This window comes from Notamacropus eugenii, chromosome 1 (genome assembly GCF_028372415.1).
Source record: "Notamacropus eugenii isolate mMacEug1 chromosome 1, mMacEug1.pri_v2, whole genome shotgun sequence".
NCBI classification, from domain to species: Eukaryota; Metazoa; Chordata; class Mammalia; order Diprotodontia; family Macropodidae; genus Notamacropus; species Notamacropus eugenii.
Window position 1 is genome coordinate 208,675,181 of NC_092872.1, and position 12,633 is coordinate 208,687,813.

The following is a 12,633-nucleotide window of genomic DNA, read 5'->3' on the forward strand; positions in this document are numbered from 1 at the left end:
CAAATTTTAACCAGTTTTTTAATAGGATCAAATACAAATAGAGAGGCTTGCAAAAAGTCACACCTATTATAACTGCTGGGGTATCCATCCTCTATAAAGTAACTCTGAACATAGGATATAAATTAGAAATGCTCTAGACCATAAAGCCATCTCTTAGTTTAAAGAAGATACAAGACTATACTGAAAGGCAACCAGTAAGACTAAGAGTCTTTCCCTGGATACTCCTTGATCTTTGAATGACTTGTAAGAGAGATAATTTTGCACCAAGACAAGAATATAAAATTGCTGCTACCTGTTCTAAAGGAATAGAGTGCTTAAGATAGTAGACACATATTTTATTGATTTTTCTGTGCCCCCTTAGCTTTGAGGCAAGTGAGACACTTGCCTCACCCTTGCCATGCCTGAGTCGCCCACTTAGAATTCTGGGGTACTGAGTTGCATGTGCATTCAAACTTACTAAGAAAGAAAAATGGCCAACTCTTGCCAGTTGATAGCTATAAAGGTATTTTGAATAATCCACCCTGCTCCAGGCTGGAAGTTGCTTTCTTATGTGGTTTTAGTACAAATATGAGTTATAAAATATATATTTTGCCCCACAATTCCATCATTTTATCCATATAACTTCTTGCTAAGCTGTCTACCCCATCTCTTCCTCTAATCTATGCATTGCTCCATAACTATGGCATGCCCATTTCTGCACCTCCATTCTCTCTGCCCTGTTAAAAATCTACCTCTTCCAAATGCCACCACACTTTCAATGGTTTTCTCATTCCCACTGTATCCACTTAAACCTGCAAATCTCTCATAGACACACTGCAGGTGTGTGTGTGTGTATATGTACACACATGTGTATATGTGTGTTTATGTGTGGTTCATAAAAGGTAGCGTGATAGGGTAGACAGATCAGCCTTGGAGTAAGGAAGACCTGGGCTCCTGTCGTGTCTCTGCACACATATTAACTGTAAAGCCACGAACAAGTCACTTACTTCTCAATGCCCCCATGCAACTTATATATTTCAGTATATATCCATAGAGATATATCTCATGAAGATTACAGAGATATGTATTTAGTTCTCCATATTTCTATGAAGACATATTTATGGAGATGTGCGGATTTTTTTGTACGTTTGATTTTTTCCTCGACATCTTTAAATTCTATAATAATAAGCCCTTCCATTCCCTTTTCCCTCACCCCAAACATCCCAGACTAGAACCTGAGCTCTTCTAGGCTTATTCCCATTTTCCAGACTCATTCTTCTACTGTTGCCCTGGGGACTCGTCCCTAATCGTCCCCACCACTCCCTTGGGAGGCCCCCTTTCTCCCTTTCTCCCCCCGCCAAACCCTCCCCCTCCCCCCGCAGCCGTATTTCGGCTCAGCCATTCCAGAAGTTGACGAAGAAATTGCACAGCGAGTGCCACTTCTCTGCGCAGTAGGTTTCTGTCAACTCCTCGTTAAAGCCCAGCGGGCCCCCCGGGGCCGGCCCAGCCTCCATGGGCCTCTCCTCGTCCGACGGCGGGGTCTCTTTGCGCTTGCCCCCGGTGCCTTTCTTCCCAGCACCCTTCTCTTTGGCCACGCCGCCCAGAGCCGGGGTCCCCGACGACGGCGGGGCTCGGGGTACGTTCAGTCTTTCCTCGGCTCCGTGGGCCGGCTCCCGGGCACGACTCTGGCCCCTGGCGCGGCCCTTGCTCTTGCCCTTGCTCTGGCCCTGGAGCGCGGTGGCGGCCGAGCTGGCCCCGGGGCTGGCGGCGTCGAGCGGCCTGCTCGCCAGCTGGAGCTCAGCCCCTTGTCCCTTCTTGCCGCCACAAAGGCGAGCTTTCAGCGGAGCTGGGTCGTGGCACGGCCGCGTCTTCTTCCTCAGCTTGCCCACCAGCTGCTTCCAGTACTGCGGCCCGCGGGCGTTGTAGGCGGCGCAGCGCTGCGGCTCTCCGCGGTAGGCGCACTGGTAGCGCGAGCCGTCCGGGCTCTGGCAGCTCACCGCCAGCTCGCTGCCCGCGCCGGCTCCCGCGGCGCCCGCAGCGGACGAGCCCTCGGGCGCGGGCAGCAGGATCTGCCAGCTGCACGCATGTTGCTCGGGGGTAGAGAAGCGACCCGAGGAGCCCCCGGCGGGGCCCGGGACCGACTGGGCCACCCCCCGTGGGCTGTCTTTGTTCTTCCTGGCTGTCGATGCCCCGAGGAGGCAGCAGCCGAGGAGCAGCACTGGGAAAGAGAGCCTGGAAAACCTCATTGCCTGGGATCTCTGCCGCTGTGAGATGCTCCCGGCATTCAGTGACCTGGACAGCTTCAGCAGAGGAAGGGACGCGCAAAGAGCATCCCCGGGACCTGCGGCCGGAGACACAGACAGCAAGCGGCTTAATCAGGAGAACTCTAAGCCTAACAGAGCCCTCCCTTCTCATCCCCTTCCCCACCCCTCTCCCCAGTTTACTCGGCCCCGTTAGGGGCCCAGGTCTGTGGGCTGGGGGTTCTGAGCAGCCTGGGAACTCCTCCCCACCTGTGACACTGGGTGACTTAGGGGTCTTAGGTCCAGCTGCACCTCCTTTTCCCAAGGTCTGCCTCCCAGCTCCTCAACTGATCTTCCTTGCAAGAAAGTTGTATATTCTTTGAAATCCTTTATGGAGAGAGCTCCTGTCGGGGTCACGGAACGGGAGAAAAAGTACACTACCTGGTCAATTAATTACATCTCTTCCTTTCCTCCTCCCCACAAAGCAATCCTAGAACTAGAATTCCTCGCAAATATCCACGTTTTCTAGTACTTTGAACTTACCGAGTTCTGCTTGAGGTAAGGAGCCTATTAGGGTAGTGCGAATGTCCGCTTGGGGGATTAGTCTGTATTAGAAGGGCTCACTGTGAATGAACGTGTTATCAATGGGACAGGAGGGGCCTCCGAACATTATGCCCCTCCCAGACTTTTTCAGAGACACACACACGCGCACGCACACACACACACACACACACACACACATCAGATGTTTTATAGTAAGTGGAAAAAGTCTATGAAAATAAACTTTGAATTTTGCCTCCTTGTTCAAAGTGTTCTGGATAAAATATCTTATATTTTAATACTTAGAGTTTTTTTTCCTAGTTAGTGTCTCTTGGTTTATTTGTTAAAAGCGTCTAGTTTAACTCTACTAGGAAACAATATAGGAAATCAGTAGTGGCATCTGATTAAAGCAAATTTTAGAATTATTTACTAAAGATTCCACTACTTCTTGGGTAATTAGAAAAGATGACTTGGCAATCTGCTGAAACTATGCATTTTATAAATATCAGTGTTGTAATTACCTAATTCTTTAAAAATTAATTTTGTATCTTTAAGGTATAATGATGTTACCTCACCCAAAATACTGAGTGATAGTAATTCTAAACTTCTCTTTTTGTACAAAATTTTCTATTCCACAATCTCTTCTCTGAGTTTTTCTTTGAATATTTCTAGTTGAGCTGCTGCCATGGAATTTTGGATAAGGAATCTCTAGAGACCAGCTGGTGCAGTTTCTTTCTTGGAGGAAGGTTAGGCTTTATCATCCTTCTTTATATGTAAAAATAGGGTTCCAGCTTCCAGTCTCAGTTAATCACAGAGAGTTCCAAAACCAGAACTGAATCAATAAACTAGACAGGAACAAGTTCATAATCATTTTGACAAGATTAAAATGCTTTGAGTTTGGAGTCAGAAAGACTTGAGTTCAAATCCCAGCTGCAGACTTATAACTTATAGCTGTGTGATTCTGGACAAGTCACTCAACTTCTCAGGCTCAGTTTTCTCATCTGGAAAATAAAGTTAATAATAGCACCTACCCCACAGTGTTGTGAGGATCAAGTAATACATGTAGATTGTTCTGAAAATTAAATTGCTATACAAAATGCCAGTTATTATTACTGATCGTAGGATGAAGACCTACACAGAAAATATCTTGCAATTGATTGGTAAAATATAAATCTCACTTCTTCAGTGTATAAAAAGAAGTGAGGCAAATACTGATGTGGCCATAAACAATTGATCTCCAGGGTCAGGCCCCTCAGAGAAAAATGCTTTGGGGCTCTTGGGAGGGTGAGGAGAGCTTCTCTCTCTTCTACGCCCAACTCCCCCTCCATTAACCACATTATTGGAGAAATTAGACTTGTAGAAGACAATATAACAAGAGAGAGCCATAGTGAGAACAAGCATGGACACAGACAGACACCAAAGAATAGCCACTCAAGGAAAGAAGCAGTTTCAGTAAAGATTACCCCATGAAGTAGAGAGAAATGCTGGCTATGGATTCTTACAGAGGCAGCCTGAGGACAATCTAAACCAGTTTACAGTGAATGAATATGTAATCAATGGATAGGAAGGGTCTTCGTAAATTATTCCACATTACACTTTCATGAAGACTATACAAAGGGAAAAAAGATGCCCTATACTAGGATTTGTGAGACTCCTAATCATCCCTTGCCATATGTGATCCCTACATACTTCCCTAAATGCTGGAGATACAAAGAAAGGCAAAAATTAGTCCCTGCCCTCAAGGAACTCACATTCTGATAGGGAAAACAATCTGCAAGCAACTATGTAAATACATGATACATACATACACATATATTTGTGTATGTGTATATGCACATATACATGTATGTGTATATATGTATATGTGTATACACACACACACACATATATATATACACACATGGTTGGACATTATCTTAAAGGGAAGGTACTAGCACTAAGGGGAACAAGAGAAGGATTCTTGTAGATGTTAGGAGTTTAGCTGAGACAGAAGGGAAGCCATGAGATGGAGATAAGAAGGGAGAATATTCCAGGCATAGGGGATAGCCAGCGAAAATAAAGAATTCAGAAATGGAAAGTCTTGTTTGAGGAACAGAAAGAAAGCAAGGGTCACTGGATTACAGAATAAGTGTGTTCTCTGTGTGTGTGTGTGTGTGTGTGTGTGTGTGTGTGACTAGAAAGGTAGGAATGGGTCAGGGGTTGGATTATGGAGGACTTTTGAAGTTAAAAAAGAGTATTTTATGTTTGATCCTGGAAGCAGTAAGGAGCTTCTGGAGTTTATTGAGATGGAGGTTAAGAGTGACAGAATGAAACTCTCTCTTTATACTGTATCCCAAAAAGTGTGATTTGATCTCAGTCCATAACAAGTCGCTTCCAGTATAGCTGTCCTCCATCTTTATCCAATGGTCACAGAGCTTTAATTCTTTTAAATTGATTAAGTACTTGTTTACACCTAGTTTACACCTTTTTGACTGCTCTGATCAAGGTGACTAGACTTTCTATGATTAATTAGAGAAGGATGGAGCCCCATATTGAAATATAGATGAGACAAGTATTATCATTCTCATTATGAGGCAACTGAGGTAAGCGTTGTAACCAAGGTCAGCTAGGTCTACCAGTGGCAAAGTTGGACTTAGAACCCTGGGCTATAGTTAGTTATCTTTCCATTACGATATGTTACAACTAGTTTAATATGTTTGCAAATGTAATTCAATTTTAAATATATTGGAATGCAATTTAATAGAAATGCCAGCCCCTTAATTGTTATCAAATTGTTTGCCTTCTCAAGGAAGGGGAGAGGTGGAAAGGAGATAATATGGAACTCAAAATTTTTTAATGAATATTAAAATTTTCACATGTAATTAGGAAATATTTAAAACAATACTGTAAATATTTTTTAAATGAGGGAGAAATACTTGCCCCTGTTACACTATTTTTGAGAGCATCTCATTCACAATATCTTGTTCTTACCTCTTCTTCAATTACAAGTTCTGTTTTGTATTGCAATTATCTGTCCCTGTCTCATTGTCTCTACTTGATTCTAAACACTTTTATTTATTTTTATGACACCTCCTCTTTATGCATAACCCAGTGCTTTGCACATAATATCACTTAATATTATTGAAAAAATGAATCTCTAAGGTCACTTCCAACCCTAGGATTCTATGATCCTATGAATTTGTGATAATATTAACTAAGGGACTTTGGACTTGTTACTATGATGATTTTACCAGTTGTTATTCAGTCACTTAGTCATGTCTAACTCTTCATGACCCCATCTACTATAGCACACCAGGCCCTTCTATCTTCTGCTATCCCTCAAAGTCTGTCCAAGCTCACGTTCATTGCTTCCATGGCATTATCTATCCATCTCATATTCTGCTGTCCTTTTGTCTTCAATTTTTCCCAACATCAGGGGCTTTTCCAATGAGTCTTGTGTTCTCATTGTGTAACTGAAGTATTTAAGCTTCAGCTTCAGGATTTGACCTTCCAGTGAATGGTCTGAATTAATTTCTTTAAATATTAACTGATTGAATCTCCTTGCTGCCCCAGGGACTCTCAAAAATCTTTTTCAGCACCCTAGTTTACAAGCATTGATTCTGCAGTGCTCAGCTTTCCTTACAATCCAACTCTCCCAGCCATACATTGCTACTGGAAAAACCAGAGCCTTTACTGACCTTTGTTGGCAAAGTAAGGTCTCTGCTTTTTGGTATGCTATCCAAATTTCCCATAGCTTTTCTTCCAAGGAAGTGTCTTCTTACTAGTTAACTTTAGTTTAAAAAAAAAAAAAAGGAATAATTTCTCAGGTCAAGTCTGACACCTTCTGGCAGACTACAATATGGCAGGTAATAGGTTATATAGATTTGAGAGTACTAGGTGATGATGCAGGTAGGATGATGTAAAAGTATACAGGATTTAGAGTGAAAAGACATTGGGGATCATCTAGTCTAGTTGTTCTCAAAATTTTTGGTCTCAGTTCTTTTTACTCTTAAAAATTATTGAGAATTCCCCCCCAAGACCTTTCGGTTTTGTGGGTTACATCTATTGTTATTCATCTATCATAAATTAAAATTTCTTTGCACTATTATGAAGTTAGTTTTGACCTCACAGACTCACTGAAAGTATCTCGGTGTCCCCACCTCTTTATTTTCTCTGTCTGAAATGATCAGATATAGAGATAATGTTAAAGTCCAGTCAACAAGCTTCTATTAAACTCTATGGCAGGCCCTGTGCTGTGCTAGGGATACACATACAATACAAACAGAAAGAAAGATAATACTTCTACTACTTGCCCTCAAGGAGATTAACTTCTAATACTGGTAGACAACAATGAGGGGAGCTGAAAAGGGGGTTTGGGGATTACAGAAGGAGGAACTGGGGCATGGTTGCAAAATTTGGAAAGTTAAGCATGGCTGGTCTGGGCTCTTCCTGAAAATGGAGGTACAAGAGAGAAATCATCATTGGGAGAAGAGGACAGCAGGGATAGAAAGAGAAAGCAGCTGAAATGAAGACATTTTAAAAAAAGGAATTATCTCCCCAAATAAATTAAATCAAACTAAGATTATGTCTGCATTCTCATGCTTTCTTGGTGGCCTTCTCTCTTGACAATGCTGACCTATTCATTTGGGATTGTGATGCTATTGGCACCCATCTCTTCCCAGAATTTTCCCTTTCTTCCACCTCCCTTTACAAACGTGCTTAGGATATTTCTCAAATTTAACCCAACTTTCCCTAAATTGCCACCCTCTCAAACTCTTGTCCCATATCTCCTCTCTCCTTCATGGCCAAATGTTTAAAAAACAGAAGTTATACTGGTCACCACCCATTCACTCCTTGGTAACCAAAAGTGTGACTTCCCCTTCCACCACTCTACTTGAAACTATGTTCTGCAAAGGGCACCGATGATCTTTTAAATTGCTCAGTCCATTCTCTTCTCAGTCCTCAATCCCTTTGACTATTCTATAATACTTGATACAACATCCTTAACTCTTCCGTCTTCTCAAATCAACCCAACTCAACAACCATTTATTTAGCACCCATTATGTGACTGCCACTGCGTTAAATAATGAGGATATAAAAACAAAACCAAATTAGTCCTTATCCTCAAGGAGCTTACACAATACTGGTGGGATGCAGATAAGCCAAAGGAAAATACATACAAAATAAATATTTAAGCAGTTTAAGGAGGGAGTGCTAATAACTTTAAGAATCTCTCCCTCACTCCTCATATCCAATCATTTGCAATATCTTATCAATAGAATGTCATATTCATTTATTTCATCTCCCCCTACTCACTATACTATTACCCTTACTCAGTCTTTTATCATCTGGTGGCTAGAATATTGTAAATCACTTCCTAACTGGTATGCTTCCCCTTGTCTCTCTCTCTTCTCCAAATTATCCTCCACACAGCTGCCAAAGTCATCTTCTTGTGGCATATGTCACTCTCCCACTCAAAAAAACTCAGTCACTCCTTTTGGATCAAATACAAGCTACTTTACTTGACATTTAGAGCTTCCACAATTTTCTTTTCCAGATATTTCAAACTGATTTCCTTTCCATTCTCTACATTCCAGCCAAACTGGACTTCTTGTAGTTGACCAAATTCATCCTGAGTATTCTCTATACATTTGTGTGAGTAATCCTCCCTTCTCATGCCTGGGATATACTCCTTCCTATTTTCTGCTTTTTGGAATTTTTACTTTCTTTTTTTCTCCAAATTTTGTAACCGTAATTCTTGATAACCCCTTCAAATTTTTCCTTGAATTTTCTCATTCTACTTTGTCTGAATCTTCTGTACCCCAATCATGTGCTACCTCATAATCTATTTGTGTAATAGATTTAACCCTTTACTGAGTGTCATTTTTTATCTTTGTATTCCTAATATCTAAGACAGTACTAAGAACACAGTGGGTTAATAGTTGTTGTTGTCTGGAATGTTAAATATAAAATGTGCACCTGTAGCCCTTCTGTTGGGGGCAGCTAGGTAGTGTAGTTGTGGATAGAGTGCTGGGCCTGGAGTCAGGAATACATTTTCCTGAGTTCAAATCTGACTTCAGATATTTACTATCTATGTGACCCAGAGCAAGTCACTTCACCCTGTTGGCCTCAGTTTTCTCATTTGTAAAATGAGCTGGAAAAGGAAATGCCAAACCTCTCCAGTATCTTTACCAAGAAAAACTCCAAATGTGGTCACAAAGAGTCAGGCATGACCGAAACAATTGAACAAGAAAAGCCCTTCTGTTGCCAGCTTTTACATGAGGAAGGACCAGACTACATTCTACATAGCAGCTGAATACCTTGAGGACATCTTATTTCTGGATTTCATAGCTCCCCCTAAGAAGCACATGAAAACTTGACACCCCATGTGCTCTTACCAGCATAATAGTGTTACCAACTCCCTTGCAAATTACAGTTTACAAACATTAAAGGAAGGTTTTACAGACAATTTAATAAAATATGCTATTTGTCCTCATTAAAGGTGTTTGACAACATGGCTGAAAACACAGCCTTGTTTCACTCCATTGGTGACTAGGAAAGCATAAGAACATTGTCCACTATCCAGAACCCGGGCAAACATGCCATTGTGAAATTGACATACAATACTAATGAGCTTCTCCACTCAATAAAGTTTTGACATAATTTCTATAAGCCTTCATGACTGACAATATCAAAAGCCTTGGTCAGATCTACAAATGTTGTGTACAGTCCTCTGTTCTGTTCCTGGCATTTCTCCTGGAGCTGTTGGACAGCAAGCACCATATCACCCTTTCTGGAGCCACACAAACTCTCAGGTAGATGACCATCTTCCAGGTGAAGGATCAGCCTATTAAGGAGGATTCTGGTAAGAACCTTGCCAACAATGACTAAGAGACCCACCCCTCTGCGATTGTAACAGGACAATCTATTTCCTTTACCTTTATAGAGATGGACAATGGAGACATCCTTGAACTCCTGGGGGATAACCTCCAAAAATTTGCCAAAAAATTTGCCAAAAATTTCAATCAGTTTTTGTATGAGCAATGGTCCCCCTACCTTGTAAATCTCAGCTGGAATAGAATCAGCATCAGATGCTTTGCCACATGAAAAGAGCCTAATGGCACCCAAAACCTCTCTTCAGTTGGAAGTTCAGCTGGGGAGGATTGACTTCCACCTGAGATAAACAGTCAATGGCCTCAGCATTGATTAATCACAGTCTATTGAGAACACTATGGAAGTGTTCAGCCCATCTTTCTAGGATCATGTCCTAATCACTAATCAATGTGTGGGAGAGAAGAGATATTCGACTGACTACCACCTGAAGGTCTACAGAGTGAGTCATTGTGCTGATCTAATTATTATATGCCTGTGAAACCTGGACAGTCTACCAGCGCCATGCTAGGAAACTGAATCGCTTCCATTTGAATTGTCTTAGGAAGATTCTGAAGATCACCTGGCAGGATAAGATACCAGACATTGAGGTCCTTTCTTAAATCAAATTGCCAAGCATTCAAATTCTATTGAAGAGAACACAATTCTGATGGGTTGGTTACTTTGTTCAAATGCAAAACATACATTTGCCAAAAAGATTAATTTATGGAGAACTCACACAGGACAAGGGCTCATATGTTGTTCAGAAGAAGCGATATAAGGACACTTTAAATGTCTCTCTTAAGAACTTTGGAATTGAGTGAATGACATGGGAGACATTGGCAAAGGACCACCCAGTATGGCATACCCTCAGTAGAGAAGGTGCTGGGTTCTGTGAGCAAAGCAGAATTGAAATAGCTCAAAAGAAACGAGAGATGTGTAAATTTAAAGAACCCACTCCAAATGTTCACACGGTGAACCCAACCTTTGGTAGAACATTCCAAGCTCATTTTCGTCTGATCAGAAATAGACAGATAAACTGTAACTTAACTCTAGCATAGTGATGTCATTTTAGTCCTCTTTGAGAACAAATGACAACAACCAATAAAATATAGAAATGACAATAGATATGTAAGTCTTTTCACTGACCAATATATCACTTCAGTCGCAGTCATACACTAGATAGGATTTTCAACAGGCATTGCCCTTTTAGGGTCAAATCAATAGAGAATTCCTCCTGTAGTTTTTCACAGTTTCCAGCAGGTGGTGTTGTCATCACTCCCTGTGAGAGTCCCCTTAGTCATCATATTCTGTGCTGTATAGGTAGCTTGCAGTCCTTTGGCCAAAGAAAATCCTTCTCAGTTCATTATTTTCTTTTACAGCTTGTTCTAAAATGTGAATGTTAACTATAACAAAATAATAGCAACAGTATCCTATTTACCTCTGTGAATCCTCGGCTTAGAATTCCTCCCTGATTGACCAATGAGTGAATGCTGGCTGGACCCAGACCATGTTCCTCAACTAGCTGACCAGTTGTCCTGCGGCTATACCACCAGAACCATCTGGAACAACACTATTGGGACAAGAGATCACAGACAAGACATCTGCCTCTCTCATGGAATACCATGTTCCCTTCAAAACTCTGATTTTCTACCACCAGCTACATGAAGTTTTTCCTCAACTACGTGTGCCTCCCTCCCCAAATTACCTTGTATTTAAAATATATTTATATGTACTTAAAATACATATATACGTACACATTTGTGTGTATGTGTAAATAAGTTGATCAGCCTTGCTCTGCTAATATAAATAGGGGCTGGGAGAGCAGCTTCAGAGTCCTTTTTGAGGGCCTTGCCTGGGATAAATTTAGGACCCTCTGCATTTGTTAGAACCCAACGGAAAGTTTCCTCGAAGAGGTTTTGTTGTTTGTTTTATCCTATAATTACAGAATCACTTTTTTCTAGAGAATTTCCTTTAAAGTCGGATCTGTTCTTTTGAGATAACTTTGCCTGTTTGACTGATTATGTATTGATATGTACTTTATTACTATTATCAGTATGAATATTGCAGCTAATAAAAGAATGGAATTCACAACCTTAAAAGTACTAGTACCTGAATATATGACTATAGCATATTTTAATAGTTTGTAAAGTTCATATTTTTCTTTTAATCAGTCTTCAATGACTTGCCTTGTTTCTGACATGATTCTAGACAGTTTGTCTGAGATCCATAGAATAAGATTTACCTGCTGGCCTAAAAATCTTGAGCAATTTATGCTGTGCTTAATTCCTTTTTGGGAGTCCCATATACACATACTTCTATTTTATGTATATTTGTGGGTGCTTTCTGAGCATGTTTAAGTTAATCTACTTGTCCTAATGAGGGGTAAGTTATAAACTGCATTTGTATTACATTTGTATTAGTGTGGTAGGGATAACATAGGGGGAAATTTTGGATGCCCTTTACTCTAGGGACCCAGAGGAAATATGCTTGGACCTCCAAGGGAATTTTCTATGGTAAAGACACCATTAGAGAAATTTTGATGTACCTAAAGGGAAACCTAGAAATTTTATCCAAATGCCTCATTGTATGGCCTTATGTACTGAGGGAACTTTTTTGGAAGAATTTTCACTCAGAACAGTTTGGTTTCATACCTGAAAAGTGGGACGCAGACTTCCTGTCAATCTCGTATCCTTAATCCCTGTGAAAAGAGTCCCATATGTTCTGGGATCTCTGTAGGGACTAAGTTTTCCTTCTGAGATAGGAAAATTGATTTTATTTTCCTTTTAAAGTTAATTATTATTAAACTTGAACTGCATGGGATGGTTCAGAGTAGAGGGGCTTTTCCATGAAAATGAGGAGGATGAAGTACCTCAGCTCTCTTTGGAACCAGTATTGGTTCTGTTGTAGCACTTGGTACCTGAGCCTAAAACAGAGGGACCCCGCTATGAAAGAGAGAGAAAGAGCAAAGACCTTAGGTCCTTGGAGCCAATGGAATAGTATTGATACAGAAGCACCAAGCCAA

At 41.1% G+C, this 12,633-nt stretch overlaps 1 protein-coding gene across 2 annotated transcripts; it reads right to left on the bottom strand.

The window, feature by feature from the left end:
- On the bottom strand, nt 1–2,870 carry FGFBP3 (fibroblast growth factor binding protein 3). Of its 2 annotated transcripts, XM_072625149.1 has the most exons (3): nt 2,763–2,854; nt 2,490–2,623; nt 1–2,320 (listed from the first exon to the last, which is right to left on the bottom strand). In XM_072625149.1, the coding sequence occupies exon 3, from the start codon at nt 2,223–2,225 to the stop codon at nt 1,374–1,376; it is 852 nt and encodes a 283-aa protein (XP_072481250.1). In that variant the 5' UTR covers nt 2,226–2,320; nt 2,490–2,623; nt 2,763–2,854; the 3' UTR covers nt 1–1,373. The 2 variants fall into 2 exon arrangements, with proteins under 2 accessions (XP_072481250.1, XP_072481248.1); XM_072625147.1 differs by lacking the exon at nt 2,490–2,623 and having other exon boundaries at nt 2,763–2,870.
- Nucleotides 2,871–12,633: the final 9,763 nt, after the last annotated feature.

Coding starts and splice junctions, on each gene's coding strand:
- FGFBP3 (XM_072625147.1), bottom strand. CDS start 2,225: ATGAGGTTTTCCAGGCTCTCTTTCCCAGTGCTGCTCCTCGGCTGCTGC.